The sequence below is a fragment of the Bos indicus genome, chromosome 13 (genome assembly GCF_029378745.1).
Source record: "Bos indicus isolate NIAB-ARS_2022 breed Sahiwal x Tharparkar chromosome 13, NIAB-ARS_B.indTharparkar_mat_pri_1.0, whole genome shotgun sequence".
NCBI classification, from domain to species: Eukaryota; Metazoa; Chordata; class Mammalia; order Artiodactyla; family Bovidae; genus Bos; species Bos indicus.
The window spans coordinates 79,303,328-79,325,434 of NC_091772.1; the positions used below are offsets into that span (position 1 = coordinate 79,303,328).

A 22,107-nucleotide genomic window follows, 5' to 3' on the forward strand; every position below is an offset into this window, starting at 1 on the left:
TGTCTGTGCACTCCATGTGCTCAGTTATATCGCAACCTGCCCCTCCCCCACTAGAATGTGGGCTCCTCCAAGAGAGGATTCTTCTTCTTGGTCTTTTTTGTTCAATGCTGGGACCCCGGCACCCTGAACAGTTGTTACTGGTTAGTTGTTAAGTTGTGTCCGACTCTTTGGCAACCCCCTGGACTGTAGCCCGCTGGGCTCCTCTGTCCGTGGGATTTCCCAGGCAATGCTTGGGTTGCCATTTCCTTCTCCAGGGGACCTTCCCCACCCAGGGATCGAAGCTGGGTCTTCTGGATTGCAGGCAGATTCTTTACTGTGTGAGCCACAAGGGAAGCCCACCCTAAACAGTACCTGGCACTGAGTGGGCACTCAGATATTTTCTTGACAAAGGAATGAATGAAACATGGCTCTCGCTGCCTGTCTTGGGACCACAGTGCTTGATGGGAATGAGGCCTCCTGGCCTGGTGATCCACTCAGTAACTGTTTATCCACCAAGTGACCACCTACTGTGGGGTCCCTAAGGAGCTGGCTTTTAGGGCATATTCACTTTCTGCCTCTATTGTGATCAAATCTACGACAGAGAGAGGAGTCATCAACCTTGCCGTCTTCCAGTAAACAAGCCTACGTGTGCCCCATTCTTATTCTGCCCTTGCAAAGGAAAATACTAATAACAGTAGCTAATGTCGTTGATGTAGACGGTCCCAAGCACTTTACACACATTGGATTTCTACAGCTCTCATAAGGAAGGTGCCATCTGACAGAGGAGGAAGCTGAGGCTGAGACAGGGTGAGTCACTTGCCCAAAGCCGCCCAGCAGATCACAGGCGTCCTCACCCGCACACACAGCCGCCTCTTCACGCCCAAGGGGCCTCCAGAGAGAACTCCTTACCTGGATGGTAGGTAAAGTGCTGAGGCTGGCTTCGTTTTCTTTTCCCGTTGATGACGTAAAAGTTCACCTTCACCGAAGTCCGAATGTGCTTGTTCCGATACTCCGGAATCTCAACAAAAAGCATGTTCTGAAAGAAAGTTGTCAGTAATTTAACTGCAACCGCAAGTAAATTCCTATCCAAGGTCCTAAGCACAGTGAGCCAGCCCATCTAAAAGGATGGTGGGCAGGGACACGCTGGGGGTGTGGGATTAACAGACGCACAGTACTCTGTATAAAACAAATAGGATTTGCTCTATAGCACAGGGAACTGTATTCAATCTCTTGCAATAATCTATAACGGAAAAGAATTTAAAAAATATGGATATATATGTATACACATACATAACCGAATCACTCTGCTGTGCACCCAAAACCAACAGCATATTGTGAACCAACTATAGTTCAATAAAAATAAAAAGACTCATGACATTTCCTGCAGGCTTACAGGCAAAATTCTAATTAAAGGGAACTTGACTTTTCAGCTGCAGCAAAGATGACTTACTACTTACTCTATCAAAGTATATTAAGATGTCACTGTTATAAATCAGAGGGTCTGATGCTCAGGAAACATGTAATTCACTCGTCAAGTCAATGCCCACTAAATGCCTATTTGGTCCAAAGCACTGGGATGTTGATGAAGGAAGGAGAAAAAAGAGGGAAAGAACACAAGGGTTGGGGGTGGACAGGACAGGTCATCCGGTCAGCGCGTGTGGGTGCTTACAGGCTGGCTCTTGTCTTTATCCACCGTGGCCTCCATCTCCCAAATTTGCTGCCCATCTGGAAAAATTTAGAAATGACAGACTTTGAAGGAATTCTTAGCAACCGAAGATTTAAGACAAAAACTCACCAACTTATACTGATCTTGGCTTCTAGGTTAGATCATTTCAGTAAAGTACACCTGTATGTGTGCACTAGGTATGCACGTATGTATATACACGTATTTTTATTTCTATAAACACATATTTCTTTTTGCAAAGAGAAGGCACATGGACAATGGAAAACTGGGCAACGCTACAAAACCAGGGAAAAAATAGAAATTGTCCATCATCCCAAAACCATTATCTTTTTTCTCTATATTTAAATATCTACATCTTTCTTTAAAATACAAAGATTGTTATACGCTTTACTTTATAATAAGCTTTGTTCAACCAAAGGCTATTTCCAAAATGCTCTGCATATGCCAAGACTGTCGCAGGGGCCCCATTACAGACCCACGGCTGTCCCAGACATGACTTCTCCATCGTCTGAGAACACAGGTGGCTCGCATATTCTGTCCTCAGAGGTTTAAACAATGTCCTGGCTCGTGAGGCCTTGGAGAGGGAGGGAACACAGGCGCCCACCCTCCACCTTTTAGTCAACAGACAGCCTGGCTCTCACGTGACCCGTCACAACAGGCATGGAGAGGTTTCAGTGGTAAACCCTCCTTCCCTGAAGCAGGGCTCTGGCTCCCCAGTTTGGGGCCAACAAGTTGGGCCAAACAAAACTCTGCATTTGCAAATAATAGATTTCTTTTGTTGACCACCTACATTGGCCAGTGGGCAGTTTGGGGCTAAAACAAATCATTTCCACAAGTGTTTCCAGGGTGTTTTGTGGAGCACTGGCTCTGAAGAATATTAAATGGGTTTATGAGAAAGGAAAGCAAGCTCTACCAGCTAGTAAGCATTTGGCAAAAGCAGAGTCAGGCAAGTGAATTTCTTCACTGCAGGACTGCTCAGAGCCTTTAATCTGCTCAGGTATAGCATTACCTCTCCAAGGTGGGCTGGGTATGTATTGTGTCCCGACATTTGGCCAAAGGACGACCCCCACCCCCTTTGCAAGCATGGTGATTAGCAGCTTCTGTGATAGGTCAGATTTGAACCATGTCGTCTTGGACCAGCAGGTTTACCCAAAGAAACTGAGTTTCCAGGCATTATTTCAACTTGTAGAGGACATATTTCCCAACATAATAAGTAATAAAAAGTCGTGATTGCCACCAAAGCTGATGCAATCGAGATGACCTGCAGGAAGAACAAGCACTAAGCCGGTTGGAGCCGTCTCCAACAAGTCAGCCTGCGTGTCCTGGCCTTGCAGTTCCTGAAATGACGAGGGGAGACACAGGTTTACACCCAAAGGGAAGAGATCTCTGCGGAGGGGAGCAAGTTAAGAGTTGCCACTGCCTCACCAACACCCACCACATGGCAGGTGTCTAGTAAACATTTCATGTCTGAATGTACAAAAGTGTCAGCAGCTCCAAAGGCTGCTGACAGGAGCAGGGGAAAAACCAGGAGCTGACATCAGCCGCTGCTCAAAAGGAAGCAAGGGAGAACAGATGGACAGATGTCAAGGAATCTGAAGTCAAGTCATCGAGACAGGGTACGTCCGGTGTGTGAAACCCCGGATAGAGCTCTTCTGAGAAAATCCTCACTTTTTAAAATCAAAGACAGGTCACAGGTCATTGAAGAGACATGTGTCCGCCTCTCAGAAGGCAGTTTGAGCTAAGCACAGGTCCTCATCAAAAACCACATCCCCACTAGCTGCAGTGTGAGCTATGTCAGAAGATCAAGTAACAAATTAATCCAAGAAAGGGACGATGCTGATGTCTGGTGCCTCGCTCTCCTCCTCAGCCTCTCACTGGCTGAACTGAGCTCTTCCATCACGTAGCTGCAGATTCCCGAGCCCATGCAGCCCCTCCGCCAAGTTAATGGAGGTAGGTGGGTATTGGCGGTGGCTTGGCCTTCAAGACTCAGCTGAAGTCCCCTGTTTTGGACCAAGTTTATCCCCTCTGGGTACCCTCACCATCACCTGTCCTACAGGACACCCTCAGGGGCCATGACTTCATTTCATGCCTCAGGATTCAGTCATTTGTTGACATGATCAGAGTTTATTACATCACTGCAGTAAGTAACAGTTATAATCTAAGTGGTGGCTGAAGCAGCAAAGTGCTTCTTCAAGGAAAACAGAGGTCTGTGGGATGGAAACAACCCAAGTGACCATCAGTGGATAAAGGGAAAAACAAAATGTGCTCTATACATACAGTATGAATGTGAGACTTGGACCATAAAGAAAGCTGGAGGATGAGATGGTTGGGTGGCAGCACCAAATCAGTGGACATGAGTTTGAGCAAGCTCCGGGAGTTGGTGATGGACAGGGAGGCCTGGCGTGTTGCAGTCCGTGGGGTGGCAAAGAATTGATGCTTTTGAACTGTGGTGTTGGAGAAGACTCTTGAGAGTTCCTGGGATGGCAAGGAGATCCAACCAGTCCATCCTAAAGGAAATCAGTCCTGAATATTCATTGGGAGGACTGATGCTGAAGCTGAAGCTCCAATACTTTGGCCACCTGATGCGAAGAGCTGACTCACTGCAAAAGACCCTGATGCTGGCAAAGACTGAAGGGAGCAGGAGAAGGGGGCGATGGAGGATGAGATGGTTGGGTGGCAGCACTGAATCAGTGGACATGAGTTTGAGCAAGCTCCGGGAGTTGGTGATGGACAGGGAGGCCTGGCGTGTTGCAGTCCGTGGGGTGGCAACGAGTCAGACATGACTGAGTGACTGAACTGAACTGATACATACAGTGGAATATTATTTAGCCTTAAAGGGGGAGCAAATTTTGATATGTGCTATAAGCACAGACCTTAAAAACATTATTAAATACACCAGGCACAGAAGGACAAAGATGGTTTGATCCCACTCATATGAGGCACACAGAATAGGGCAATTCATAGAGACAGAAAAGGGGCTGCCAGTTCCCAGGGGCTGGGGGAGGAGGGAGGTGTCATTTAACAGGCACAGATCTCCTGTTCCAGAAACGGGAAATGTCCTGAAAACAGCGCTGTTACACAGCACTGTGGCTGCATCTCCATACTTCTGAACGACACGCCTGCACACGGTTAGAACGACCAGTGTTATGCTGTGTGTGGTTTGTATAGTCAGTCGTGCCTGACTCTTTGAGACCCCGTGCACTGTGGCATGCCAGGCTCCTCTGTCCATGGGATTCTCTAGGCAAGAATATTGGAACGGGTTGCCATTCCCTTCTCCAGGCGATCTTTCCGACCCAGGAATGAAACCGGGTTTCTCCCGCTCTGCAGGCAGGTTCTTTACGGTCTGAGCCACCTGGAAGCCCAGCGTACACTTTACCACAGCTCTCTCTGTTTTTTAAAGCCAACTGGCCTACAGAATGGCTTAGTGACTTTTTAACTAGCTACTGCCATTTCAAGATGAAATTTCACCTAAAAAAAACGAAGATTTTGCTCTTGAAAAAATAATTCCGACAGGTGGCACGGTGCCTGATTTTTCTTTCCTTTCAAATATGGGTCTTTCCACCATTATTTCCATTTTTTTAAGGCCCCAAAGGCAGTTTTAGACATTTGGCCTGGCTGCCTGAATGGAGGGCGGGGACACGCTCCCAGAGAGCAGGGCCACACCGCCGACTTGTTCTCTGCTTTCTCCCGGGACGACATGTCTGGCGCTTAATAGATGCTCCACAAACACAGGTGGACTAAATGCACAAACTGACCTCAGGATTCCCCGGCACTCAGCCCATTGCCAGAGCTCAGGAAACGGCCGGCTACTGGCCACTCTGCAAAAAGACCCCACGAAGCAAAATCACCGCCTGTCTGTGAAGAGTCTTTTGAGGGAACTGACTGCAGGAGCCTAGCATTACAGGTGCAGACAAGGAGTCAAACTCAACCCGAGCCACTCAGCCCGAGTTCTAGATAATTCTAGGTAATCCACTCCAGGTTGCTACCCTAGGTCCGGGACTCGGAAAACCTGCCCAGAACAGAAGAGGCTCGAGAAGACCAAGTCTGCTTCTACTGCTCTGGGCTGAGATGAAATAAAGGACTTCGGTCTCTCGAGCAGATGTTCGGGCAAACTTCCCCTGTCCTAAATTAAGAGGGGCTGGCAGCCAGCACAAAATAGGCTCTTCCAAGTCTTTACTCAGAGGCTAAAAGAGCCAGCTCCTTCGGGCAAAGAGGTTGGGTCTACAGAAGCCTCAGCAAGACTCTGTAAGAGAAACAATGGGGTGGGAAGCACACGGCTCAAGAAATATCCCAGCCTTTGCTCTAACTTGGCGCCGCCGCCAGGAGAACACTCGGCCCCGTGGCCAGTGGGTCTGTGGGTGGATGGTCCCGTGGAGCTCTTGCAGGCAGCTCTTGAACCCCCTGATGGAGCAGCACATCCGGAAGCAGCAAGCAGGCCGGGCTGGAGTCTCCGCAGTCAGCCTCGTGTCAACGGTGGGCTCACGTCAGCACCCCCTCAGAAAGGAGCACACTCCCAGAAGAAGGGAAGCAAGCCCGTCCTCACTGGGGCCCGTGAGCGTGCCACTGGGCTCCAAGCGAACCGGGAGGAAATCAAAGTGTCAGTTTGGGTTAGGAAACGGCTTGTGATGCTTCCCAGGCCTGGCTCTGCTTTTTAAAATTAGCTCCCTTCTCCATGAAGATGGCTGAAGTCATTTGGGTCTGCTCTTTACGATTGCTTAACTAGCAGAAAAACTCACGCTCCCTGGATGCAAGGGCTTAATGAGCTGAGCAGATGCGGGGTTGGGGGGGGCGGTCAGGAATGGCCCCTTAGGATTTCATCCACCCAGAATGGTACCACTGGGCTCCTCAGGTGGCTCAGTGGTAAAGATCTGCCTGCCAACGCAGGAGACGCAAGTTCGATCCCTAGGTCGGGAAGATCCCCTGGAGAAGGAAATGGCAACACACTCCAGTATTCTTGCTGGGAAATCCCATGGACGGAGGAGCCTAGGAGGGCTACAGTCCTCAGGGTCGCAGAGTCAGCCACGACTGAGTGGACTGAACAACAGAAATGGTGCCACTGCCCTCGATGGGTCTCCTGAGAGCTGGCAAAGAACAGCCTGATTCCTACACCTCCCGTCTTTCCTTCCGCCTCCCCACATCCTTGGTAGGCTTACCCCATCTGCCGTGTCCCCATCTGCACAACTGCAGGGACGGCTCCATCACCCCGCCTCCACCCCGAGCTCATTCTCCGTGCAGATTGCCAAAGCAATCTTAAAAATGTAAATTTGATCATGACATCTCCCTGCTTAAAAGCCTCCAACAGCTACTCGCTTCTGGAAGGAAATGCAAACTCCTCGCCACATCCACACGGCCCAGCCTGACCTGGCCCCTGCCCCCCATGACCTCTCCAGGCTTGACTGGTGTCGCACTCGCCTTCGCCCTGCACCAGCCGCCTGGGTCTGGTTTCAGTTCCCCAAACACCCCAGGCTCAGCCCCACGCTGGGACCCTGGCCCGGGGCAGTTCCTCTTGCCTGGACACTCTTCCGAGCACCCATCTGGCTCCCTCTTTCCCGCCTTTAGGGCTCCGTGCAAAGGCATGTCCTCAGGGAAGCCCTCCCTGACTACACAGCCCATGCTTGCCAGATATAAGAAACAAAACACAGACTGTGGAGTTAAATGTGAATCTCAGCAAGCAAGGAATACTTTTTAAACTACCGGTATGTCCCAAGCTCTGTGCCACTGTGTGGGACACACTCATACTAAGAAATCTGGATTCAAGTTAGCATCCTGTATTTTTCTCTTAACCTCCAGACCCTTTGGTCTTGCTCCTAGGACCAGTTCCCCTGTCCTCACAGCACTCATCCGATCTCAAAGTGACCTCCTTGTAGGCAAGTTTGAAACTAGCCATGCCCTGAGGGCAGGGATCTCCTTGGTCATATGCCCCCAGGGCCTGGCACAGAACCTGTGCACACTAGGTTTCTAATAAATATCTAGGGAGTAGCCACGGAAATCCCGGGGGCTGCGTGCATGGAGGAGCGAGGCCAGAAGAGCATCAGCACGTCATCTGCATAGACGCCAGACTTCAGCTCAGCTTTCATCCCAGCCCAGGGGCACCTCTCCTCAGCGATGGGCCGTCATCCCGAGGTGTCCTCCACCAGCCCCCACAGTCACTCAGGGAGCCAGGAAGTTGGGGTGTGGGGCCCAGCCTTCCTCTGACGTGTGCTGTCAACTCAAGGAAGTCTGCCCACCCCCCTCGGTGAGCTGGCTTCCCATCTGTGAGAGGGGGTAGGCGGCGGGACGTTCCTCAGTTTCCCTCCATCGCATCGGGCATGACAGCAGGGTCTGATGGCTGGGAGCTGAGAGGAGGGGAAAGGCTTGCCTGTGCCAGGAAGGACCCTTCTCCCAGACGAGAAACCAACCTGGGCCTTACTCGTTCAGGTAAGTAAATCGAGCTCTCAGAGGACACGTGGACAGTCGGCTGAAGTCTTCTGGGCGCCTACCATGGCCCAGCACTTTCAGACCCTTGAGCTCCTTTTACGGCCCAAATACCACCAAACCCCCTTTTACAGATGGGGAAACCAAGTCCCAAAGCACAAAAGATGAGGTCTATCCAGGCTTCAAGCCAAATCTGCCGGACGATCCAAAATTCAGCCTGCTTACCCTTAAACACATAGCACTCCTACTGTTTTTAAAAGTACGCAACCAAAACCGTAGGAAAAAAAATAACGCAAGAGGGTGTCAAACAGTTCGTTAATAAAAGATATGATTTTCTCGACGGGGGTGGAAATTCCATCCTGCTAATTGCAAATTACAGAAAGTCTGTTGGCGCCAAGAACAATTCCTGATGGTGAAAACACCAGGGCCCATGTTAATCAGAAAACTCATGTCCTCTTTTTAAGACACTGAAATACCAGGATCCTTTTTCAAAGTCTGTTCTTGCATACAAGAGGACTGGAGTTCAGGCAAACAGCCCTCTGAAAAGAAGACCATCTTCTCTATCTCTGGGGGTGGGGGTGGGCTCCTGAGCTGCGATCTGACTTCTGTTGTTGGGGGAACACTCAAAGCCCCAGCCAGCTGTGTATAAGTGGTGGGCTCTGGCCCAAGGGACCTGTGACACCGCGGACGTGAGTCACCAAGGGCAAAGGTCTACAGAGCCTTAGTCATGGTCAAGCCCAGCTTGAAGGCTGACCTTTCCCAGAGGCAAGTCCAAGGCAGAGAGACTTCCAGACCAAGTCAATTGTTTCAGAAGACACCAGAGGCGGTGAAGCCAAACCCATGGAGAAAAACAGGTGGGAAGAGGAGGTGTCTTCTCTAAGTGAGTTCCAATGTTTCCAGGGGACGAATCCACGGAAAAGTACTTAATTTAGCAAAAAATTTTTATTTTAAGCATATGCATTTATATTTATTAAACAAAGCTCAAAATACAACCTTTGGGAACCTCCAAGTCATAAAATGACTCACATTAGGATGTGATGACTCAGTGGGAAAGAGGGAATTCCAATTCCACCACCCACGCCTTCTTTCTAAAAAATCAATTTGCCCTCTCAACAGGTGATAGGAGCCTCTGCCATCAGACTGGTCCAAGAAACCATCCAGCAAAACAAAACACAAGTTCTCTTCAAACAATTTAAGTTTCAAAGCTGAGTAATCCGACACAGGCACATTTCCAACCTACGCCCCCGCGGGACACAGAGGGCCAGGGAGCTACTTGGCTGGAGCCAGGGGGAGTGGGGGGGGGGGTGCTGAATTAAGAAAGATTTACCAGCTGAAAAATTCCAAAACCCTGTGTCATGTGGAGGAACCTTCCAAAACATTGGATCCCACCCAGGCGCGCCGAGTCGCTCGGAGCCATGGCAACCCCGTTTCCGCTGCCACATCACTTTTATTTTTGTGTCCTTAGATTTTTTCCTGTTTTGCAATGTTTTGCTGGGACCCCCGACTCCGCCTGAGGCCTGGGTGGCCGGGGGCCAGGGTTACCAGCTGAAGTCAGGAACAGCCTGGACTTCCCAGGGTGAACTTTGCCTGCAGAGGTTCCACATTTCTTAAATTTCAGAGAATATAGAAAGGCTTTTCAGCAATTACTGAAAATGGTCAATGGGAAAGCTCCGGATCGTTCTGTGGGGCTCCTCTTTGTTCTCTTGGATGTGACTTGCGAGATCCCTCTAGGGTTGATGATAAATGTTCCCCAGGATTCCAGCTCTGTCACCAGCTGGCAGCTGACTTGGGGCCCATGGCTTGACCTCTGTGAGCCTCAGTGACCTCATCTGTAAGATGGGAGTAATGCTGCCTGCCTCTCCAGGCTGGTGTGACGATTAAATACATTCACTCAGCAATATGTATAAACACCTGCTTAGCAACTAAACCACCACCACAAGCACCTACTAAGTGCCAAGGTCGTTCCAGATGCTGCAGACACAGCAGCAAACGCCATGTTCCAGCCCTCAAGGAACTCTATATGTGAGACTAGATAATAAATGAGCAAAAAAAAAAAAAATAGACAAAATAGACAAGATCTCTCCAGTAGATAGGAGTTCCCTGGTGGTCCGGGGGCTAGGACCCTGCAGTGCCGACGAAGAGTTCAATCCCTGGTCGGGGAACTAGATCCCACACGCTGTAAATAAGGATCTCAGATGCCACATCAAAGGTTAAAGATCTCATAAGACCTGGTGCAGCCAAAATATTAATAAATAAACGGTTTTTTAAAAAAGGTGATTCTCATAGAGCTAAGAACTTCAGAGGAGGCAGGGAAGGGCAAGGGGGGGAGGTCAAGCACCTTCGGAGCAGATGGTCAAGGAGGGCACCTTAAGGACGTCACCTCTGAGTTGAGCTTTGTAGAAATGGGATGATGCAAGCCACCAGGAAACAGCAAAAGCAACGCTCCTCTGATGGAAAGGAGAGTGGGCTGTCTGACGACAGAGTGAAGACAATATAGCTAAGGCCCCAGGAGCAAGAGGGCAAGTCCAAAGGGCCGAAATCGGAGAGATGGGCCAGGGCCAGCTCGCGCGGGCCCCTAGAAGTCCTGCAAATCATTAAAAATAGTAATAAAAACAATATAATAATCATTATTATTACTGCTGCTATAAATAAGATGCCACTTTCCAAAACACCGAGCTTTTCTAACTTAAGAAACACCACGCTCCCCTTCTCCTACTGTTTTTCCACCATCCTCCAATTTGTCATCCTGCTGGAGTGGAAACTGCCAATTCCATTTCAGTCGACAGCTATAAAAAGCACACTGGAGCTGGTGGTGCCGATGACCCAACGTGGGGGCTAAGATTAGCCCAGGAGGCTGTCACCTTTCCTTAATGTGAGAACCAGCTGGGGTTCCCCTTCCTTGGAAAACTTCAACTGTTCCACTCCGCCCCACCCCGCAGCAGCCCGGCCGGCCAAACTGTCCATGGAGATGGGAACGGGGAGCCGTTTTGGAAAAAAGAAGTTGAGCAACAGGGATTCCCCCTGCAGAAGGCGGTCCCGGGCTGGACAGCAAGTGCTTGGGGTCAAAAGAGCAGGAGTGGCTCCCTGCGAATACAAGGGCACCCCCCCACAACCTGTCGGAGCCTCTGGGGGCCAGACATCCCTCCAGGGAAGCCCTCCACTCCTCAGGGCCCGGGGGCACCTCGCACACCCCAGCCTGTCTGCTGGCATCGGTCCAGGGACCGCATCCACCCCGGAGTCTTTTTGATCAGACATGGGACAGTCCTAAAGGACCCTCCTGCCCTCAGTGACCCACTGCAGACTTCAAGAGGCTGTCTCACCACAAAACAGTTCAAGTCAGTGTTTCAGAGCAGCTAAAGGACCTTCAGGCAGGCTCACCTGGTTCTGACCTTTTTCAGAGTAGAACAGCTAATGACCAAGCAAGACTAGCTAATGATCAGGCTTCCTAGGGGCCAGCCCAGCACTGCCATTCACCAGCTGTGTGATCTTTACCAGTTATTTAACCTCTCTGTGCTCGGTTTCTCAGCAAAAAAGGGAAAAAAAAAAAAAGAATAGTGGCTATCTTCTAGAGCTGTCATGAGGAATCAGATTGTTAATATTAATACCTACCAAGGGCACCAAATAAGGCCTGGCACCTAGTTTATTATTACTCGTTCTTGTTTTTCAGTGTCTCCTGGTTCCATGAGATAAAATCATGTTCAGCCTTGTCCTTCCACCATCTAAATATAATAACAACCACTAACACTTAACAAGCATCTATGCAAGATGCTAACATTAGAGCCTAAAATGCCAAACTCCATGCAAAGAGCGTAACCTGTATCCTCTCATTTAACTTTCCCGTCTCTCAAGTGAAGTAAGTCATCTGTATTTTACAAAAGAGGAAATGCTGACTTAGGTGAAATGACTTACCCAGGATGGCAAAGCCACCAGATGCAGATCACAGATTCGAACTCAGGCCGTCTGACCTCACAGCTACGCTGGTAACCACTGCAGCTGACAAGCCTCCCACAGTCTGCCCACGAGGCCTATGCCTGTGGCAGTATGTATCCAATAAGTGACCTATGGCCTGAACAAGGAAAACGCTGGGGAGACCGTAAAAATAACAAGGAACACTCCTGACGCACTGAGTGCCCACTGCTTGCCGACGAGTTTAACTCTGGGAGGGAAAACTGTTAACTCATTGACTGAAAACGGATGTCCAGGGAAGCTGAATAACAAGATGCTGCTGGATACTATCTGCAGGCGAGTTCCCCAGCTTCTCCAGGCTTAGCCACCTGCCTGTCTGTCAGATGAGACAAGGTACGCCCACAGAGAGGAAACTTCATGATTCCTCTTATTAACATGCAGCTTTTCAAAGCTGAAAGAGACTCTGGGTTTTTCTCCCCTCAAGCGGTAAACAAATTTCTTCTGAAACCAAGAGAAGGAAAGCTGGAGAGTAAATGTCTGCCTGCCTTCCATCCTTCCATCCATCCATCCAGCAAATACCTATCTGAGGCCCTTGAGTAGCCTCACAAGTACCTGCACTCCCAGGACAGTTGAAAGCTGTCTGGCTCCTAGCTCCACAAGGAACTTGGTAGCACCTGGTCTGCAAGCCATCCCTCCATACTTCCAGCAGCTCCCCAAGGAGACTGCTCACCTGGACACGAAGAACAAGATGTCTATGTATTCTCAGCATTTTCTGCTCTGCCAGTAAGGTGCCTTGAAGCCACACACTTCTTGTGGAAGTCAGCACAAGACCAGCAGGATGATTTCCTGGTCCTAGAGACCCATCCAAGCTGAGGAGGCTAATGCTAACTTGGTTATTTACATTTCATGCCACTTTCCTGCTCGAGAACCCACCACGATTCCTACCACGATTCCCTATCACCGTACTCACGTGCAGACTAAGTCAAGGCTGTGTCTCTACCTGGCGTCAGGAGACTTCTCTGGGCTCTGCTCATCAAAACACTTCCTGGTGATAACCAGCCTCTACTCCAGCCACAAAGGTCTGCTCTCTGTCTCATGAGAGCCCAGTAACTTCTTGCCATTGAGAACAGTGTACACTGTTTCACCGCCTGAAAAATAAAGCCTCCTCCAAAACGTGTCAGGATGTGCACGCCTTGAAACCCAAGACAGCACATGCCGGCCTCAACCTTAGGAAGGAACAGTAACAAACGGCATGAGTTAATGCATACTGAGCACTTGCTGTAAGCAGCTGGCTCTCTGTATCCGTAGGATCCACATTCATGGATTCAACCAACCACAGACAAAAATACTCAAAACAAAAAACAATTTAAGAAAGTTCCAAAACACAAAACTTGAACATGCCACTCACTGGCAACTGTTAACGTAGCATTTACCTAGTACTAAGTCTTCTCAGTAATCTAGAGCGATTTAAAGTACACGAGAGGAAGTACAAGGGACTTGTGCACTCTCCGAGTCTGGTATCTATCAGGGTCCTGGCACCGATCCACTGCAGACTCCGAGGGACAAGTGAACCGAGCATTTACAACTCTTAACCTCATGACCACCCTATAAGGTATGACTGTCACCATCCTCGTTACACAGAGAAGGAAACTGCTGCCCAGAGAGGCTAAGCAGCTTGCCCAAGGTCCCCCAGCTAGGAAGGAGGAGGACTGGGCTTTGAACACAAGCCGTCCGGCTGGAGCGCGTGAGCCCTCGCCTAGCTGACCAAAGGCACGAACAGGAGGCGCGTCACGGAGACACTTCAGTTCAGTTCAGTCACTCAGTCGTCTGACTCTTTGCAACCCCATGAATCGCAGCACGCCAGGCCTCCCTGTCCATCACCAGCTCCCGGAGTTCACTCACTTAGAACAGCACAAAGTTGGAAGCAGCCTCACGCCCAATAGAGGAGGACGGTTCAATAAAGGATTGGCCGCCACAGGACAGACGCATCACACCCACCTACACGTCCGCGCTCCTCCTCACGACATCATCACAGCCCCTCACACCCGCAGGGCCTGACTGTGAGCCCCACTTCACGCCATTTTTCTATTGCAGCGGCGTTGGCAAGCCTCTTTCAAATCACGTGCCTCCTGCCGTGCTTCCAAGATGTGAGGAAGCAGTTCTCACACCCTGGACACGGGGCAGCCCATCCCAAGAGCAGGCTCTGTGTGAATGTGGGAAGCAGCCCCCCGTCAGTGACGGCCCCTTTCAGGGCCATCCTCAGGGCAGCAGACAGACAGACATCAACTCGCCTCTGATCTGACCTGAAATCATGTCCATAGGAAAGAAAAAAAAAAAAGCTCAACCTAGCACCCGTAACGATCAAGCCAATTATATAACCTGATATTTTTCCTACTTCAGACCATGGTCTTTTTAACACGTCCTCATTGGTAAACACATTCACAGATGGCCCATTTTAAGAAAGGATACACATGTCCATTAAACCTCTCATAGCAAGGTGTACAAAAATCAAGTACTAATTCAGTACAATTTTTTAAATTAAAAAACAGGGCATTTCCGGGATGGGTTGAAAGCACTACTGGCCCAGTACTGGTGGAAGTTTCCAATCTGTAAGTTTCCGGAAGGTGATTTGAATTCTACAAAGCAATATGTACTTAAAGCTCTCAAAATGACTACCCAAAATCCCACACGGGAATAAACCCAACATAAACAGAAAAGATACGCGTGGAGTTTCATGTGTAAGAAGACTACTTAATTAGTCCTACAAGTACAACCAGAGAGACCGCAGTATTAGTTACAATAAAAATATAAGCTGCCAATGTTTATTGACTTACAGTATACCTGGTGTTGTCATAATTACCTGACATGTATTAACTCGTTTAACCCACGTGAAAGCCCTATGGGGTAATAACTCTTGTTATAATCATTCTATTCATAAAGAAACAGAGGCACAGAAAAGTCAGGTAATTTGTCTAGGATCACAGAGCAATCAAGTAGCAAAGGCAGGATGTGAACCCGGGATATCCAGGGGCTGGAGGTTTGACGTCAAGCATGTATGATTAATCTTTGTGCTCTTACTATTCTCTGTTTGGTAAGTCTAAAATCTGAAAGAAAAAAAAAAGGTGTCTCCTTATGTGTAAAAAATAATTAAAAAAAAAAGAGTTGGGGGTGGGAAAAGCCTTTTCATCCAACCAAACCAGCCAGGATGAGTTAAAATTCACCATAGGACATTCAGGCAGCAGTGGGCCAGGTGGATATCAAGGTCACTGGAGACAAGGAAATCTCCCCGAGTGAGTAAGGAAACGCTACACAGTGGGATCTAACCCCCCAAACTAAGAAGAAAAAGACGGTCACTTTCGTACGGCGCTCGGAAGGCACTCTGACCTGTGGTCTTCTCGGTAAACACGACTTTGGACTCGGCCGTGAAGTTCTGTCCCGTGAGAATCATCTGCTGGCCGCCGTACACCAGGCAGCTGTCGATGTCTTGCCTTTCCACCATGGGCAGCTCGTGGGCGGACCGCTGGGCTGTGGGCGAGAGAAAAAGACGTCGCTGTGATGACGGGAGACACCCACTCGGAACCGTCCCGAGATTTCACGGGACACGATGCACTCTGCCCACCTCTGTCACTTGCTGTCACTGCAAGCGCGCAACCCTCACCCCTGGCAACCAGTGACTCTGCAAATGTTATGCTCTTGTCAACGTGCCTGAAGTCTTTGGGGCTAATTTTCTCCTAACAACAAGTTTCATTTTCATGACTCAAGAGACCGATGCCTATTCTCCTTTTAGGAAGGAGAGGAGAATACGAATTTGATTTTTTTTTTTTTAGTAAAAGGATAGGCAAATCAACCTTTTTGTAAGAGGTTTCCTTTGCTAGAGTGCACGCTCTTCTACACTTGACGGCAGCCACACACAAAGGGCTCACGCACGCAAACTCGAGGGCCTAATTCCTGAGAGTGTAGGTGCCTTGGCCTCTGAACTCATTCGCCCCCATCCCGTCTCTGACCACATTTTCTAGCACTCCCCCTCGCTCACTCCCCTCCAGTCACACTTGTAGAATGTTCTCACCATCTCTAAAACACACACAGCACACTGCCATCTTTGAATGCTTGCACTTTCAAGCCCTCCTCTCTGGAAGGCTCCTCCCCGCTTGCCAGCACGGCTGCCTTCCTCGCTTCTGGCAGGTTTCTACACAGATGTCTCCTCCTCAGAGAGGCTTCCTTGCCCCACCCGTGCACCCTGCCCCTCCCAGCTAACACAGCAGGACCACCTGTCCGTCTGTCTGGCGGTGCCCCCCCCCACCTCTTTATCCTGCTCCATCCTGCTTAGTTCATCCCCAGAGAGCTTTCCACCTTCAGAAACGCTACCTGTAGCGTTCTTGGTTCCTCTGCATTTCATCTCTTCCCCACGAGAACATAAGCCCAAAAGAGAGGAGCATCGCTTTACGCATGCTGTGAGCCCAGGGCTGGGCCCAGGGCCCAGGACTTAACAGGGGGTGCTTGAGAAGGATGTAGGGATGGATGGATGGATGGAGACAGATGTGGATACAGATGTATCTCAATATATCTTGACACATATTTATCTCAATATCTCAATATCCTCATCTGTATCTGCATTGAGTAATGGGACAGGCCGACTGTTTAACTACAATGATATACTTGAATGCTCACCATAACCTTCTAAGGAAAGAAGTATAATGAAATTATATGCCTTCCCGGAGAAAACGGAAGCCTAGAAGTCAGCTATGGTGATGCTGAGATTTGACCTGAGCCCTAAGAGCTGGCCTGCCCAGCTCCAGAGCCCCCTCCTTTAGCTCCTCCATTCAGCCAGTTCTTCTGGAGGGTGGGCTGCAGGAAAGAGTGAAGACCCTCTCCAGATGCCTGCCCTGGGCAGGGTGGGAAACAGGTCCGGCCGACACAAGGGACCATCCCCAGGGCCTCGCTTTGGCAGCGTGGGCCGCGGAGGCCGGCCCGCCCCCTGGGTGAGTCAGCCTGAGCTCCTGGCATCCTTCCCAGAGCCCGAGGACTGGGCAGAGGGCCAGCCTTCTCTGTGCCAGGGGCCGGCGGACCGCCCCCTCCGGGAGCCATGGACGCAGCCGTGTGAGGCCCTAGGCGCGGGCCTAACCCTGCCCTCCCGGCCGGCCTGGGCCTCCAGGTCCAGCACCCTGTCCCTCCTGCCCTGGAGCCACGTTGAAACCCATGCCTTCAGCGGCAACCGTGCACGCGGCAACCTTTAAGGAGTCTGCTGTGGATAAGACACTCCCAGACACTCTACGTCGAAAACACAGCCCAGGACTCTCAGTGACCTCCCGGCCAGTATCTCCCCATCCCAGGCTCAGCCCAGGCTCTCTGTTCCCAGGGCCCAGCCAGCCAGTGTGGTTCTAAGGGGCTCCCAGTTATGGGCACATATTAAAAAGGCCTCTCAGCAGGAGCTGCTAATTTCTCCCACATGGGCTGGGTTATTAATCCTTTCTTTCAATAGAGGAGGTTTGTGTGACTTCCTAATTGAGCTGCCATCAATGGAGATTTATTAGCAGTGAAAACAGCAGTCACACCGCCTAGAAGAGCAGGTCCCGGCTTTTCGGATCTGCCTTGGATGTGTTTCGGGGGCGAGGAGGGGCTTTTGGTCCCAGGGATGGATGGGTGGGAAGGCCTCAAGACCCATGCCGCCCATTCTGCAGGTGGAACGCCTGAGTCATCACTCTCGGGCGAGCTGGCCAAGGGCTCGCATCCAGCCAGGCTGGAGACTGGACGTGGCCATGGGCTCTCAGCGCTGGGCGGGAGGCTGGCCCGGCCAGCTGCTCTGTGAGTCACCGAGCACTGCTGTGGACACAGCTTGGCCATTTCCTGGAGCAACATCACTGCTTCTCCCTCCAAAGCCTCGTAGGTTCAGGCAACCAACTGATCCTCCTCTGACCAAACCTTCATTTCCCACCCCTTCTCCTTGATGCTTAGTCCTCAGTCGTGTCAGACTCTTCGCAACCCCGTGGACTGTAGCCCACCAGGCTCCTCTGTCCATAGGATTCTCCAGGCAAGAATACTGGAGTGGGAGCCGTTCCCTTCTCCACAGGGATCTTCCTAACCCAGGGGTCAAGCTCAGGTCTCCCACATTGCGGGCAGATTCTTTGTCTGAGCCACCAAGGAAACCCCTGCTTCTCCTTACCTGAACGAAAACCATCTTTTCTAAAGAAAATGTACAGAGAAGAGTCCAGCCTCGCTTCCTGTAAGCTTTTATCTGAACTGTGGTCTTGCAACTCAAAGTGTGGGCTACATCCTAGGAACAGGGTTGGGGGTGGAAGGTGATATTAGAGATGTAGAACCTTGGGCCCCACCCCAGACCTACTGAGCCTTGTTAAGACTCTGCAGCTTAACGAGGAACCCAGCTGACTCTTATGAGCTGGCAAGGGGGAGAAGTACTGCTTAACCCTGGCTACACACGAGCATCACCTGGGGGGTCCAAACAAACACGACATTCCAGCCCTAAGGCTACCACTTTACAGACAGACAGACATGCTCAGAACTCGGCTCCATGGAGGGGCAGCCCCTGCCCGGGTGAGGCTGCCACGTGGGACCGTCCTCGGTCTCAGCTCAAGTCCCCACCAGGTGACCCTTTAGGGGGCTTCCCGACTCGAAACCTCACTTTGCCAAATCGGAAAAACGGGGCCATCGGCAGACCCATGCCACAGGCTGTTTGAGGGTTAAATGGGAGAATTCACAGAAAGCATATTTGATTTAATAAATCCCAGCCAGGAAAGCAAACAACAGGATGCGCTGCAGTTCCTGGGGCGGTTGCCCTGTGTCAACCGATGCCTGTGACTGTGTCCGCGTGTTTACACGCAGTACTGCGCTCATCGGCGCGGTTCCTGCTGGATCCCGACCCCAAACCCAGGTGTCTTGGCCCTGAGCCCCAGCATTTTTCAAAGTGGGGTTCCTGGGTCACCTGGTTGGGGGAGGCGCTTAATAAAAATGCAGCCACCCAGGCCACGGCCCTAACCCTGGGCCCCGGCGTCTCTTGGAGGAGGCTGGACATTTGCATTTTTACAATCTTTCCAGGTGACCTGTTGCACACACTCTGCTTGAGAGCCAAGCCCCACACTTAAAAGGCCACCTGAGGACCAGGGGACCTCCTCCAGGGGAGGCCCTGCACCCTCAGAGAGCCCAGAAGCAAAGCAAAGGAATCCAATTAGCCTCTGAAAGAGGAAATTGAGGAGAGGCAAACAGCAACCGAAAGTGCCCTCCCGGGGTCCACTTCCTTCTCCCTCTCTGAGGGCTACTCACTGGGGTGACACCGTCACAGAGGCAGGGCTCCCTGCAAGCCCATTGGGCCTCCCAGACCTGCATCACCACCCCCAACGGCCTCCACCAAGTCCCGTTTGGCTCTTCAACCATCAGCGGGGCCAGCCCCCCAAGCCCCCAAGCCCTAGAGTGGTCTAAGCAAGCCGTGGCGGGTCAGCAGCTTAAAGCTAAGCCCACGGCCCGCGTCTCACCTGTGGGCGGAGGCCAGCCCCTCTGCTCCTGCTGAAGCATCGCGGTGGCCCTCGAAGCCGGGAGATTTCCCCAGGCTTGGCTCCTGCCCCTGGATTCTGGCACGTCATAAAGTGGCTTGGGGCTCCTGGGTTTTATGAGCTCTGAATCAACAGGGCGCCGCTGGTGTAGCCCGTATGGGTGTTTACTTTCACTAGCAACAGTGGCTGACGGGGAGTCGAGCCGCGGCAGCAAAGACTAAGTGAAGGAAATTCACCCCAGGCGGGTCCTCCAGGTCGGCCTGGACAGGGAACACTGCTGTCTGTCTGTCTGCCATTCTCCGTCATGGGGCTGCCTAGCCAAGAATGCTGGAGAACCGCAGGGGAGGGGAGAGGCTGGCCAGGGAGACCAGGTACGCAGGGTAGGTGGCATCTGTTAACAACTGCAAATGGTTATAGCTGCAGCAGAGAGTGCCTTGGATCCCAGCGACTTCTCATACACATTGTTCTTTACATTATAAAGCACATACATAATGAGGCAATTCATGGTCATGGGTCAAAGGAAGGATGCCGACAGGTGACTGCCTGAGTCTGAAGCCCAGCTCGCTGATATCTTAGCTTGGGGAACCTTGGGCGAGTCATTTCACCTCTCCGCGCCTCTGTTTTCTCATCTACAAAATGGGAACGCATCACACACTGCTGACCTCAGAGGGCTGTTTGCAGATTAAATGAGCTGGCGCACGGGAAGTGTGTGGTACCTCGTCAGAGCTCTGTGAGCGTCAGTTCTGTTTATTTTTATGGCTGAACTTCATGAGACCACAGAGCAGGAACGATTCCCATTCTGGTGCTGAGGGCGCTGAGCCTCCCAGAGGAGGAGCTCCATGCCTGGGAGCTCACAGCTACGGCAGGCAGGCCGGCAGAGCTTGACCCCAGACTGTGGGATTCCCCCACCCAGAGGGACTCCTTTTTAGTAAAATGAGGAAGACTCAGTGGGAAATCGGCCAGCCAGCCTGAACCGGGAGGCCCCCCGCCCGCCACGTCAGTCTCACCCGGGCTCCAGCACTGACCATCCCCCAGCCACACAGCCCTTCTTGCCTGTACTTCGGGCCCCCGGCCTTGGCCGTGAGCCTGGCCTGGCCCGGAACGCGGTGCTTCGGCCTCGCCCGGGAGGGCGGGGAGCAGGCCTGGCAGACGGCCCCTCAGGCCCCTACCCTGGTGTTGCTGGCTCTTTCCTGGGAAGCGGGAGATGGGGACAGGGGAGCTCAATTCTCCCTGAGTGGGGGGCTCACCTCTGGAGGGGCCTGTGAGCACCCACAGTACAGGGGTGGGGTCCACGGCGCTGAAGACCGCCTTCCAGCTCTGGGCCTCAGCAGGTCTCAGCTTTCTCATATGGAAAATGGAACACGAACCCCGGCCCTGCAGGACTGGGACCTCCCCTCCAGACCCCGCAGCGTTGTCCTCACAAGGAGCCCCAAAGGATACTCCCATGGGTCTCCAGTAACCAAGACCCTTCCGGGGGCTCTGCGAATCCCCACGTGACTAGTGAGCTCCCTGGCCACTGAGAGACAGACCCAGGCAGCCACAGCAGAGAACTGGACAAGGGCTTTAACCCCTAGCTCCGCCCTTGCCAGCCATGTGATGAGCAAATCGGTTAGCCCTTCTGAACCTCAGCTCGCTAGATACAAGCTCAGTCTTTAAGATGAGTCTGCGAGGCTGGGGGAGTTCCCTGGTGGCCCAGTCCAGTGGTTAGACTCCATGCTTCCAACGCAGGGGTGTGGGTCTGATCCCTGGTCAAGGAACCAGGAGCCCACATGCTCCACGGTGTGGCCAAATTTTTTTTTAATGATAAAACTTTTTTTAAAAACTAGAAACACAGAAGAAAATCTTTGTGACCTTGAATCAGGCCAAAAAAAAAAAGTGTTCTGAGGCTATGATGAGGATGGAAATGAGTTCCATACATGGCAGCTGGGGGCACACAGCAACTCTTCAATACAGGGGAGTTTCACCTGCCCCACCCCTGCAAAATGAGCTTGGTAAAAGGCCACAATCCCAGGGTCAGGTAACCCTGTCAATCAGCAGAGAAGCCACCCCAATCCTGGGCTCCCCAAAACCGAGCTTTCCTGTAATCGCCACCCAGCCAACCCATAGCAGATAACCATCTGAGCTCTACCGAGCAGCAGGGTTGCAGCTTGCTGCCAGCTCCCCTAAAACAAAGTGTTTGCTGAGCCCCCGTACCTGCTGCTACCTGGGCTGTGTGCTCCTGGCAGTGACACAGGTAACTGCAGAGAGAGGCAGGTAACATGTGCTTTGCAGAGCGTCGGGGACGGCTGCCGTGGGGGCGGGGCAAGCCATACCACAAGAGAGATACTGGGGTCATTCTCCTGTACTGATGCAGATATCAACATTCTTACCAGCCCCACTTTACAGATGAGAAGACTGAGGCACCGAGCACTAAGTAACTTCCCTAGGACCAAAGAGTGAGTGAGCAGCAGAGGCAGGATGTGAACCCGGGTCCCCAGTCCTAACCAGCGGCCTGCTGCTGCTTCCCATCACGTTGGTTTCTGATGTTTCTGAAACGTGGCTCCTTGGTCATTGCTTAAAAGCCACCTCAGGGAGGCGGCCTGGCCTACCTGCCCTCTGCTCCATGCCCTGACGTCCTCCCAG

General features: G+C 51.4%; 1 protein-coding gene across 5 annotated transcripts in view; it reads right to left on the reverse strand.

The window, feature by feature from the left end:
• Positions 1 to 22,107, reverse strand: part of NFATC2 (nuclear factor of activated T cells 2) — a 160,228-nt gene that overhangs the window by 46,886 nt on the left and 91,235 nt on the right. For all 5 annotated transcript variants that reach the window (XM_070801890.1, XM_019972586.2, XM_070801888.1 and 2 more), the window contains exons 6-8: positions 15,368 to 15,508; positions 1,649 to 1,704; positions 889 to 1,015 (exon numbers count right to left, since the gene is read on the reverse strand). In XM_070801890.1, coding sequence (XP_070657991.1) covers positions 889 to 1,015; positions 1,649 to 1,704; positions 15,368 to 15,508 — 324 coding nt within the window. The remainder of the gene's footprint in view (positions 1 to 888; positions 1,016 to 1,648; positions 1,705 to 15,367; positions 15,509 to 22,107) is intronic.